Genomic DNA, 12286 nt, shown 5'->3' with positions numbered 1-12286 from the left:
TCGAAAGGAGCACGTAAGCATGCGCGCTGGGCACAGAGAGGCGCGCACGGCGGACTCCGGCTTCTCCATTTTCTGGGGTCACGTCTTCTCCCTTCCATTTACTTCAAGCACAGTAAAGCTGAAGTTCTTAGGGCTCTTCAGCAGAAGCTCTCGATGCAAATCTCACTTTCTGCCCCAAGGCAGAAATGCAAGTCAAACCATCTTTTTTTTTTTTTTTTTTTTTAAAGATTTTATTTATTTATTTGACAGAGAGAGATCACAAGTAGGCAGAGAGGCAGGCAGAGAGAGAGGAGGAAGCAGGCTCCCTGTGGAGCAGAGAGCCCGATGCGGGGCTCAATCCCAGGACCCTGAGATCATGACCCGAGCCGAAGGCAGCAGCCCAATCCACTGAGCCACCCAGGCGCCCCAAGTCAAACCATCTTTTAAGAAGTCTAGCGAACTGATTCGCAAACAGACACCGCGGTTTTCACAGCTTTTTCTTCCAGATAGAGGACAAGCACTTTTATTCACTTCTGTCTGAATTTACTGATTCTGTAACGCATATGTGCGGAATTTCAATTTGGGAAAAATCATACTTCTCCTGTTTTCTTCAGGATCTACTTATTTCAGAGAGAGAGAGATCGCGTGCACAGTGGGAGGGGAAGAGGAAGGGAAGCAGGCGTCCCGCTGAGCGTGGGGTCTGCTGCCGGGCGCGATGCCGGGACCCTGAGATCATGACCTGAGCCGACATCAGGAGTCGGACACTCAACTGACTGAGCCCCCCAGGAGCCCCTACTTCTAATTCTAAAGAGACACTAAGCACCTACTCTCTCGGGAAAGGACAGTGTCCCATCGGACACCTCCCACGACACCTCCCAACCTGACAGGTGACCTTGACGCCAGTCCTGACACGTGAGGACCAAGCCACCCGCTGCATCACACGCTCCTCCCATCAGACGCGCAGAAAAACCACCCATAACCGAGTACGATGCGTTTGAGGTAACTCTTACTTCTCGGCCGTCCAAACGTCCCCCGCGTCTGTCACTCAGTCTGTGAGACGAGCAGGCTCTCTTTCCGGCGTCCAGGCCACAGCACGGAAGCCCCAGGCTGCCCTCAGGCGCACGCAACGGTCCGCGCCCTCCCCTCGCCGCCCCACGCGGTCTCCTTCACCAGACGCCCGCAAGCCCCGTGCCCGACGACCAAGCGCCCGCCACCCGCAATGCTCCCCACGGGCCCGGGGGAGCGGTCCGCCCCCTCCCCCTCATCACCAAGTCACTCACCCACAGGCTGAACAAAGCGCAAAGAGCAAGTCAGTAACCGGACCACAGGCAACGAAAAGGAAACAAGTTCAGAGACAAGAGCAGACACAGCCGGGTGAGGACTGGCCCCTGGGACACGTGTGAGAGCAAGGCAGGGACACCCCCCACTGCGCCCCCCGTGAACCCTCCAGACCCCTGCGGCCCCCCTGGACCCCCCCTGCCACCGTGGCCTGCTGTATGCCGGAGAGCCCCACCTGACCACTACTCACAGCACCAAGGGAAGGCTCAGGAAACCCAGAAGGGAGAGCGGCGTCTCCCTCTACGAAGCTCCTGGCAGCCGCGCTCTGATCTCCGCGCGTCACTTACCCTCCCCTTCACTTTACAAGAAGTTATTTCTGAAACGCCCCGAGGTTCTTAAAGCTGGAAGGGGAGCGGAGCGAGGAACAGCTTTTGATCCTGTCTAAGGTGATGGCATCAGGGCCCCGGACTCCAATTCCTGCGGTCGGGAAGCCACAGGCCCCGAGGTCCTCGCAGCTCAGGGGAGAAAGACCGTCAGAGAGCCCCCAGCTGGCAGCCCCCGTCCCGGGGTCCCCCCACCCCGTCCCGGGGACCCCCGCCGTCCCGCACCCCATGCCTGCAGGCACTCACCTCTGCGGGGGGATGTAGGGAGCACACACGGGCGGCAGGGCCGCGCAGGGCTCGCTCAGCGTCTTCTTGGCCTTTTTTGCTTTCTTCCTGACCTTGGACGTGGACCTGACGGCTCTGACGGAGCTCTCTTTGCGACAGACCCCGTTTTTCATCTCGACATCCCCGTAAATGTTCAGAGGCCTCCGCGTGCAGCCCGGGGGCGTGTGGACGTCACAGTACGCGGTCTTCCTGACGGAGAAGGTCGCGGCGCCGCCCGAGAGCTCCTTCACGGGCTCCATCTTCATGCAGAGGCCGGCCCTCTGCGCGCACGTCACGTGGAAGGCGGTGTAGCAGTTGGCCCTGTGGCACTGGATGCAGGCGCCCACGCCCTTCTGCTTGCACAGGTAGCACGTCAGTTTCCACCGGGCCGGGGGGATGTTCCTCACGCCATCGATGGGCTCGATGAACACTGTGTTGGCGAAGCCGACCTCCGGGATCCACAGGGCACACACCACGTGGCCCCAGCGGTCGTCGTCCGTCTTTTTGAAGGCGCCCCCCCTGTTGGGGCAGAGCACGCAGTCGGCGGGCCGGGCGCGGGACTGCAGGCAGTGTCGGCACAGCCACCGGCCCTCGGGGATGTAGGGCACCCCGTAGCACTCCTGGTGCACCGCCAGGTTGCACATGTCGCAGAAGAGGATCACGTTGCTGTTCTGACACTCGCCGTCCATGCAGATGCAGCACACAGCGTCCTCGTCGATCAGGGACTGCTGCTCCCCCTGCTTCTGGTTCTCGCAGTACGACTCCTTCTCGAAGCGGTCCATCAGGAACTCAAACACGCTCTGCGACACGGCCGAGACGCAGTCGCCCTTCCGCTTCTCGTTGACGATCTCCAGCCAGGCGTAGTCCTCCTCGTCCATGTCGTACTCCACCTCGTTGTCCAGCTCCTCGGCCGACTTCTCGATGAACTTGTAGTACACCGGGGGCCGCCGCGGGGCGGAGGGCGGGCTGTACTCCACGATCCGCACCTTGGGCTCGGGAAGCGCGCTGGCCGACGCCAGCGGGCCGTGGGCGCTGGGCAGGGCCTCATGTTTCTTCTTGACTCGGTTATTCTTGTGGCGCTTAGTTCGTAAGCACACGGGCGGCCTCTCGCTGTTCTCCTTGTTGCTGTTGCACTCGCTCAGCTCTTGAGCGGTGAGGTCATCCTCCAGTATGATCTCCAGGGGATCAAAAATGCTGATCCTGTGCAGGCGCCCCTCGATCTCGATCTCCACCATCCTCTGGGCTTGCGCGTAGGTCAGGGTCTCTCGCGTGGGGGAGTGCTTAGTGCCGCACGGGGAGGAAGGGTGCCTCGCTGCAGCGCCGCGATGACATCGTCCTTTCCTCCTCATTTGGTACTGACTCCCTGAAACAGAGACACAGGTGGCGTGAACTCCCTGCAGAAGACCCAAGACGAGAAAAACCACCAGACACACTGCGGCCAGAGCGAACTGACCAACTCAAACTACGTCGGAATGAAACTCCCAGCTGACATCGCTCCAAGGCTTCCAAAACCACGCACCCCAGAACTCGCATGTCATGGACTGTCTGGACAAGACGACACAAGGAGCAAGGAGTGGCCTTTGAGAGGCACAAGTCCCTCCAGGCCACTCTGGGGTTCCCATGGCTCGCCAGTCACCTTTCCAGACCCCACTAACAGGTCGTCACGATGACCGCAGCACTCCTCCTGAGGAGGGGTCCCAGCTCTGAGCCCAGGAAAGCCCACACACAGGGCTGGACTCCAGCAGGCACGGAGGTCGTGACAGCAAGGGGAGCACGCTCAGTGGCTGCCCGCTCCGGGCCAACACGCCCCTTAACCAGCTCTTCCCCGGCCCTGCTGCTGCCCAGGAGGGCCCCTACAGCCCCGGTGCAAAACCCCCGCCGGCAGCCGGAAGCCTCGGCAGTCTGACCACAGCAGTCCACCCTCTCCACCAACACGGCCTCCGCACACGGTGAGGCCCACGGCCATTAAGCCATGCCAGAACCAAAGAGGGGAGCCCCCCTTCACCCCCAGGAGGCCCAACCCGTCTTCCAGAGGCCCTCAGCAGGGACCACACAAAAACCCCACAGCCCAGCCAACCGGCCCCGCTCCCCCAGGGACACTTCTCAGCTGCTGGCGTGACTGTGGGGCCCGCCGTGCCCTCCTCCTCGTCACGTACACCCAGACAATGTGCAGTGGGCCACGGAGAGCACCTCTGCTCGCCCCCAACAGCGAGCGGCACCCCCGCCGTCCGAGGAGAGCCCCCGCGCTGGGGTTGCCCGCAGTGGCTCGGGAGCCCGATAGCCTGGCCACAGACCTTCACGAGAATTCGCTCTTTTCGGAGCTGCACCATCTAACTCGGTAACGGAGTCTGCTCTCAGCCTGCCTCACAGAAGACCCTGGACGGCCAGCCGCCAAGCAAGGTGTCACCTTAGGATGACAATGAGGACCTCTGACTCCTCTCCCCGAACCACCACACTTTGCGGACAGGAAGCAAGAGGACTTCCAAGAGAACATTCCAAGCCGGAGGCCCAGACCCACTGCTCTGCGGTCACCCCGAGGAGCTGGATCACGGCCACACACCAACCCAGCTGGCCTTGGGGAAAAGCCCCCAAAGCCCTGAAACGTCCTGAGAGGCAAGCCCGGCAGACCCGAAATGCACTTTCTGAAGACAGAGACTTCACACTGTTCTTTTCCTTTAGTCAACAGAAATCCCTGCTCTATGCTGAAACTTACCAGGAATTCCCTGTAAAAACAGGCACGAAAACGCCGTGGCCGGCCGGGACCCCAGTCACCTGCGCCTCAGGGCTGTGCAGGGGCGCCCTCAGCCCTGGACCACGGGGTCGGACAGAAGCCACCGGCCAGGCAGCCCTGCACCAGCGATCCCTTATGGAGAGGTGTCGGCACCACGGCCTCGGAGGAGGGAACCCTCAGGCACCCGGGGACGGCCTCACGCGTCCCCACTGAGGTGACACAGAGCAACAGCCGGTTACTCACCAGGTTCAAAGCAAACACGTCACCTCGTCCTCTGGCAAGCGCACCGAGCAGATCTAACTACAACGGGCCTCCAAGAGCCACCCTCTCCCGGGGGGTCTTTAACCCCTGTCCACAGAAGTTGCCCTAACACCTCCTGGTCCCCGCAGGTCTGTAACCTGGACTCGTAGCTGTGACCGGGACAGAGGGCACTGAGCAGCACAGAGGGACCGCCCCGTCTCCTCGCCTCCCTAGGCCCACTGACCGGGACGGGCCAGGCCGTGTCCACACCAGGCGCTTCCCCGCAGTGAGCACTCCCAGGGGAGGCGGTCAGCACGACACTGACCCAGCGCTTCCAGCAATAACTCCGCGACCCACAGGCGGAGAAGCGGGCAGCCACGAGAGGAAGCCTGCACACCCACGGTCCGCTCCCCTTCTCCGATCGGTTCTTCCGCCGCGGGACGAGTCCCGTCCACTCCCCCTCGTCTGCGCCTCGCGAGTGGGAGCAAGGCCGGTCCCCAGCTCACGGGCCTGTGCGAGGACCGCCGGAGCCCCGCGATGTGCCAGGGCCCCCGACTGTACCGGGCGTGCCACAGGGCGGCCCCAGGCCGGGCTGACTCGGCGGCGGCTGCGAGCGGCCTGGATGGGCGTGGCGGCTTCCTGGGCGCGCGGCTGTGTCGAACCGACGGGGCCCGGCGCGGGTGCGGGCTCCACGGGCCGCCGGCGCCGCCGCTGCTGCTGGAGGGGCAGGAAAGCGGCCGCGCGGCTCTGCGGCTGCGCCTGCCCGTCCGCGACCCCCCACCGCCCGCCGGGGCGCCCGACCCGCCAGGCCGGCCGGGGCTCCGGGTGAGAACGTTTCAGGCCGGCCCGGCTACGGGGAGTTTCCCGTGTTGGCAGCACAGAGCGAGCGGGTGTTACATAACGCGACCCGCTCGGCCCGCGGGCCCGGCCCTTCCCGCCGCGGCCGGCCCAGCGGAGCCAGGCGGGGCGAGCGCGGCCTCCCGGACGCCCGGGCCCGACGCCCCCGCTCCCCGGCCCGCCGGCTCCCCGCCTCCGTGCCCCGCTCCCGGCCCCCGCGACGCTCCGGGTCCCCGCGCTCCCTCCCCGGCCTCCGGCCTCCCCGGCCTCCCCGCCGCCCGGGCCGCCCCGACCCCGGCCCGCGCAGCGCGGCCTCCCGCCGCCGCCTGCCGCCCGCCCCGCCGCCCCGGCCGCCCTCAGGCCGCCCTCAGGCCGCCCGCGGACAATGCGCCGCCCGCCGCGGCCCAAACATGGCGCCGGCACAGGCACCCGAGAGGCCGGCGGGCGAGGCGAGGCGGCGGCGGCCCCGACCCGACCCGGCCCGGCCCGGCCCCCGCCCACTCACCTTCGGGGCCGCGGCCGCGGGAGCCCGGCGGCGGGCGCGGAGGCCGGCGCGGCCCAGGCGGCGCTAATGGCGCCCGCGGCTCCCCCGCCAACGGCCGCGCAGGCCCCGGGCCGCCGCCGCTCTGGGCTCCTGTCGGCGGCGCCCGGCCCGGCTCGGCTCGGCGGCCGCGGGCTCGCGCGCTCTCGGGCTCTCCGGGGCGGCGGCGGGCGGCGCGGGGGCACCGGCGGGGGAGGGGCCCGGCGCGGGGAGGCCGGGGCGGCGGCGGCGGCGGCGGCGGCGGCGGGCGCGGGGAGGGTCGGACGCCCGGGCCGGCGCGCTCGCTCCCCAGCGAAGCAAACAATGCGGCGAGCGCTCCGCCCGGCGCGCTGCGTGACGACGTGCCCCGCCCACCGCGTGACGCGCGCCGCCGGGGGAGGGGCGGGCCGGGCGGGGCGGGGCCAGGCGGGCCGGGCGGGGCGGGGCGGCGGGCGCGGGGACGGCGGGGAGGGGGAGGGGGCGGCGGGGGCCTGAGGGCGGCCTGAGCGGGGGCCTCCGCAGGACGCGCCGGGCCCCGGACCTCAGGGGGTGTCGGGGCCTCAGGCGATGGGCCGGGACCCTGGGGAGGGCCTGGGGCGGGGCGGCTCGGACCCTGGGCCGGAAGGGAAAGGCCGGCTCAGGTGGGGGCGGGGACCCTGGTCTGGCCGGCTGACGGGGAGGGCCAAGGGCCTGGTCCGGGGGACCTGAATCCTCCGGGGCTGCGGGGGCGTGCGGGGACCCTGGGGGGCGGGACCGTGGGCCGGGTCGCCAGCCAGGGTAGAGGGCTACCGAGCGGGTTCCGGGACACTGGGCAGGGCAGGGAGGCGGGTTCCCAAGCCGGAGGCCACCAGGCCCGGGAGCTCCGGAGACGGGAAGCCGCGGCCCGGGAGGAGCCGAGACGGTCCTGCGCGCACAGAGCCCTCGACGGACGGCGGGCGCTGGGAGAAAGGCGCGGGCGCGGCCCTACTGGGGCAGCAGGAGAGGCCGCTCAGGCAGAGAAGGCACACGCCTGCCCCAGGGCAAAGGTCGGTCCCTCCGAGCTGGTGAGGTCTCACCGGGGCAGGCGGGGCGGAGGCCACTGCCTGGGGCCCTCCAGCAAAGGCCCTCCTCGGAGCAGGCCGCCCCGACCCGTGTCCTCGGTGGGAGCCGGAGCCCACCGGCCTCTGCCCACCGGCACTTGCCTCCCCGCCCCCAGGGCGCCGGTTGAGAAGTGGAGGCTTGGAGGGTGGGCCCGGGTGGGGCTGGCCCAGCATTGGGACCCCAACCCCGGGAGCTGCCCTAGAGATGCCCGCGGCTCTGAATGCAGGCTCGCCAGGGCACCCCGTGGCAGAGGACGGGCAAGCTGGGCCCGCGTCCCTCCCTCGGCCCTGGCAGACCTGGCCCACGGCAGCAAGGGGGAGCGTCTCAGGACAGGGTCAACAGTCAGAGGCCCCGGAAAAGAAGGTGAGAGCCGGGAACCCCTTTTCCCAGGACAGCGGAGGGAGAAGGGCTTCTTCTCCTTCTCATGACAGAACCATGCTGGGAGAAGGAAGAAGAAACTCACACAGTCAGATCAGTGACACCCTGGAATCGCCAGGATGAAGGGACGAGCTCAACAACCTTCAGAGAAGAAGGCTCTTTTTTTTTTTTTTTTTTTAAGATTTTACTTTTCTATTTGACAGAGATCACAAGCAGGCAGAGAGGCAGGCAGAGAGAGAGGGGGAAGCAGATTCCCGTCAAGCAGGGAGCCTGATGTGGGGCTCGATCCCAGGACCCCGAGATCATGACCTGAGCCGAAGGCAGCGGCTTCACCCGCTGAGCCCCACAGGCGTCCAAGAAGGGTCTTCTTTAATCAGACTGAATCTGATCGTCACTTGGCAAAGAAGTGGTCATTCAAATCCTAAGAATTCAAGAATTCCGTCCATAGAGAAACTCATTCAGGAGACAGCAAACGAAAGGTGTCTTCACAGTCTGTAAACATCCCAGTTTGCCACACGCAAAGTCTCCAGAAAAATGCCGGAGGCCTCTGGCAGAGGGAGAGGTGTATCCCGGAGAAAGACCTGGACGCCAGCAAAGAAGGGCCCACGACAACTGAGCAAGTCCCAGATGAGCCGACACGGCGTAGGGCAAGGGCAGGTGCGAGCAGGAAGGAGAAAGCGCACTGAGGTTCTCGTCCTGGTAGAGGGTTTTCGAACTGGTAGAAAGAAGTTGGGGGAAAGCTGAAAAGCGGAAAGACTGGCTATATCAACAAACGGGCACTCGCGTGGCAAATAAGGGATATGCCCAAGCGTTTGTGTGACAAATAGATGTGAGCGTGTCACAGAGAGACCAAAGATGAAAGTGCGGACGGTACGAAAGCATCACTTTCGCACCTCTACAGACTGCAAAGAGGATGGACAGAAAACTGAACTGCGAGACGCTCGCAACGGTGCCTCGCAAGTGATTAGTGTCCAGGATCCCTTCAGATGCATCAGAAAAAGGCCAGCAAATAGAATAATGGGCAGAACCATAACCGGACTCCTTCCAGAGAACATGGAAGGCCCGTAGCCTCACCAATGACTTTAGAAGTGCAAACTACAATCACACCAAAGGAACGCTAATGTTCAAGTCAAACCCGCGACGGCAGGAAAGGTAGATCAACGGGAACGATGACAGATATCCGCAGCCCCTGCTGGCTGGAGTGTCCTGTGGTCCGGTGACCTTGGTAAACAATAAGGCATTACCCAGTAGAGTCGGACCTGTGCGTCAGTTATCCACTGCTACGTGACGAACTGCTGCACAACTCTAGCTCAGACACAACAACGACCACTCCTTTCGCACAGGGATGTCCTATTTGGGCAGGATTCAGCAGGTACAGCCTGTCCACTCCACACTGCACCACCTGGGGGATCCCTACTGCAGGCCGGAGGGCCCACGTGCAAGGTGGTGCCCTCGGGGGGCCAGTAGGCTGGTTCCAGCTGTGGAGAGTGGGACGGTGTCCGCGTTCCCAGAGAACCAGGTGGGAACTGCATCACTTCTCACGCCGTAGCCCCGACAGTCACCAAGCATCACTCGTGCCCAAGCCGGTCCAGATTGGAGAGACGAGACGCCGACCTCTGCCCTCTGCGGAGACGAGCGTTAAAGTCACATTTTAAGAGGAAGGAGCATGTGGCATAGGAGAAGTGGTGGCCCCTGGGAGAAAATGCCACACGTGCACCACGAGTCCCAGCTCTAGGGTTAAGCCGATACGTATTCCTGGATCCAGTCTGTGCCTGAACATACACCCGAGAAAGCTCCACTCGTTCGTGGGGACACGTGCATCGGTGTTCAAGACAGCATTGCTTTTAGTAACAAAAACACTGAGAGGAAGAAATACCTTCAGTGTCCTTGGACGATAGAATGAATAAGGTGAGGCACATCCATCCAGCGGAAGGGCACACAGCAGCTTACACAAAGAAACTGTCCTGCGTGGAGCCCTGTGGCCGGGTCCCAGGCATGATGCTGAATGGCAGCAACCCAAGACGGTGATGTAAAGTGCGATCTCATTCATGCTTCCCGAGTGAGCTCGGATATCTAGGTGCGAACACCCCGTATCTTTGGCTTTGTATCTGTCCGCGAGGCTGGAGTTCGTACTGACCGCTCTGACTCCGATCCAACTGATTTCGTCCTGTCCTCTCTCTCCGTAGAACTCGTTTCCAACAACCAAAAGCCTCTGTGCATTCAGCTGGTAGCTCCCTCGGCCTCCACTGTGTGTTGGGCTGGGCCAGCCAGAAAGTGGGCCCAAGGCCCTCAACCACCCCGTCTCCATTAGGACGTACAGAGCCTGACAAAGGCAAGGAGAGGGCAGCGGTGTTCTTCTTTTTTTGCTCTATTTTCTAGCAGAAGTCGGATGAAATCCTCCTTCTTCATGTTTGATCTAGCTCGAACCCTTGCGATAGTCGATGGTGCCTCCGTAAACAAACAAACATTCTTTAAATGGTATTCTCACTTCAGAATTCAGGAAAAAATCATTTTTGCTGACTCTTTTAATAGAAATTTAGTTATTCTCATAGTTTCAATAGAAGTCAGTCCTCTTTTTTACCGGGATATAATTAGAAATTGCGCAACCTCCTGTGGACGTCACACGTGAGACTCCACTCGGGGTGACCCAGCCACCTTAGGAACGAGCGTCATGGCATCTGTGTTGAGTCAATGCCCGCAGAGCCCACAGACCTGCCGAACTCGTGGCCTGTCCTGTGGTGTGCCAGATCTGAGCCCCATGCGTAGGAAGGTCAGCAAGAGCTGTGGGATACCACGGTCCTTGAGAAGATGGGGACCCACCCAGCTGTGCAGGGGCTGCCGGCAAATCAGAAGGAGATCAGTGTGGTTGTTTCCGAACCCAGGACTGGAAGAGCAAGCGAGAGGACGCTCGGGCTTAATAGAGACTCCCACATCTCCAAACGGGGTGATTTTCTGGACTTGATTGTTGGGCGGCACCAGGTGACACGGATACACCAGCCCAGCGGGAGGCTCATCCAGGTTAATTACCACTTCTGCGGCACCTGTGAGTGACTCGGGCCCAAACACGGGGAGACCCAGCTTTCTGCGTTCAAGAGTAACCTTTGTAGATCCTTTATCATCAAAAGGAGCGGTTCAGAAAGAGTTTCCAAAACTTAACGATGGGGTGAAGGGGGTGCCTGGATGGCTCAATCGGTTAATTTCCCAACCCTTGATTTCAGCTGAGGTCATGATCTCAGGGTCATGAGATCAAGCCCCGTGTTAGGCTCCACGCTCAGCCCAGGAGTCTGCTTGTCCCTCTCTCTCTGCTCCTCCCCACCATGCACTTGTGCGCGCGTGCTCTCTTTCTCAAATAAATAAAATCTTTTAAAAAAAGAGAACAGGTAAAGGGATGGTGATCGGTGCTTTGCTGGGCAACTGAACGTCGTCTAGCACGCCTGCCAAGGGAATTTTTTATGTTCTCAAGACCGTGCCTGTTTCACCGCTATTTACTATTATGACTTTTTTTACGACCCGTTAAGGGTAGACTTTAACTTGCAGAAAACAGACAGCTAGATAAAACGATCCCCGTCTGAAAGCAATGCACATGAATTTTGTCCAGCAGTAAGTGAGAGAAATTATTTCTGTCTGGTTAAAAAAAAAATTACGATTAGAAGAGGTTGCCATTTAATGGCCCTGTAGATCACTAACCAGTTTGGTTTTTTGTAAAGATTTTATTTATTTATTTGACAGACAGAGATCACATGTAGGTAGAGAGGCAGGCAGAGAGAGAGGAGGAAGCAGGCTCCCTGCTGAGGCTCCAGGCGCCCCCGCTAAGCAGTTTTTAATCTAAATTAGCAAGCTTATCTTCAGTACCAATACTTCTGTTTTCAGTCTTTTTAAAAAGATTTTATTTATTCGAGAGAGCGAGCACAACCAGGGGGAGGCAGGAGCAGGCTCCCCGCTAAGCAGGGAGCTCAACATGCGGCTCGATCCTAGGACCCTGAGATCATGACCTGAGCCAAAGGCACACACTTCACCCACGGAGCCCGCCAGGCGCCCTGTCTTCAGTTTTTGGAGCCAACCTGACCGTCATGCTTCCTCAGTAATTATTTGAATAAGTCTTGGACACTTCCTCACTTTAGAGCTATAGAGTCGTATTTTTAACTTTTTGAAAATAATGTCTTGGGACGCCTGGGTAGCTCAGTGGTTAAGCCGCTGCCTTTGGCTCAGGTCATGATCCCAGGGTCCTGGGATCGAGCCCCGCATCGGGCTCTCTGCTCAGCAGGGAGCCTGCTTCCTTCCCCTCTCTCTGCCTACCTCTCTGCCTAGTTGTGATCTCTCTCTGTCAAATAAATAAAAAACAAAAATCTTTAAAAAAAAAAAAAAAGAAAAGAATGTCTTAGGGTCCCTCCATCTAGCTGCCTCTCAGTATCTGTCTACAATGTCTAACAGGCACCTCAAACTTCCCATGCCCGATCCGCAGCCCCTGGCCTTCCTCCCCAGACTTCTCCTCTGTTGCCTTCCCCACCTGTTATGTGTTGAATCATGTCCCCCAGAAGACATGATGACATCCTCACCCCCAGAAGCTGTCCGTTGGATCTCACAGGGAAGTAGGCT

General features: G+C 61.3%; 2 protein-coding genes across 11 annotated transcripts in view; one reads left to right on the top strand and one right to left on the bottom strand.

The window, feature by feature from the left end:
- The window catches only part of BRD1 (bromodomain containing 1), a 41755-nt gene extending 35395 nt beyond the window's left edge, over positions 1 to 6360 (bottom strand). For 2 of the 10 annotated variants that reach the window (XR_006819730.1, XM_046013364.1), the window contains exons 1-2: positions 6218 to 6360; positions 1887 to 3267 (exon numbers count right to left, since the gene is read on the bottom strand). Coding sequence is in view for 8 of the 10 variants with exons in the window: in XM_046013364.1 (XP_045869320.1) it covers positions 1887 to 3253 (1367 nt within the window). In the remaining 2 variants the exon portion in view is untranslated. Of the gene's footprint in view, positions 1 to 1886; positions 3268 to 5436; positions 5938 to 6217 lie in introns of those variants that run through there. The other 8 variants (XM_046013358.1, XM_046013360.1, XM_046013361.1 and 5 more) reach the window with 6 other exon arrangements.
- Positions 4070 to 11847, top strand: LOC123945936 (collagen alpha-1(I) chain-like). The gene is made up of 4 exons (XM_046010919.1): positions 4070 to 4242; positions 5235 to 6610; positions 6740 to 10927; positions 11459 to 11847. The coding sequence occupies exons 1-3, from the start codon at positions 4070 to 4072 to the stop codon at positions 7738 to 7740; spliced, it is 2550 nt and encodes an 849-aa protein (XP_045866875.1). The 3' UTR covers positions 7741 to 10927; positions 11459 to 11847.
- Positions 11848 to 12286: the final 439 nt, after the last annotated feature.

The sequence above is a fragment of the Meles meles genome, chromosome 7, assembly GCF_922984935.1.
Source record: "Meles meles chromosome 7, mMelMel3.1 paternal haplotype, whole genome shotgun sequence".
In the NCBI taxonomy this organism is placed as follows: Eukaryota; Metazoa; Chordata; class Mammalia; order Carnivora; family Mustelidae; genus Meles; species Meles meles.
Note: the sequence above shows the minus strand (reverse complement) of the source record. Positions and strands in the feature narration are given on the sequence as shown.

Coding starts and splice junctions, on each gene's coding strand:
- LOC123945936 (XM_046010919.1), top strand. CDS start 4,070: ATGTGCAGTGGGCCACGGAGAGCACCTCTGCTCGCCCCCAACAGCGAG. Junction 4,243..5,234: donor GAGCTGCACCATCTAACTCG/GTAACGGAGTCT, acceptor CGCGACCCACAG/GCGGAGAAGCGGGCAGCCAC. Junction 6,611..6,739: donor CGACGTGCCCCGCCCACCGC/GTGACGCGCGCC, acceptor GGGCGGCCTGAG/CGGGGGCCTCCGCAGGACGC.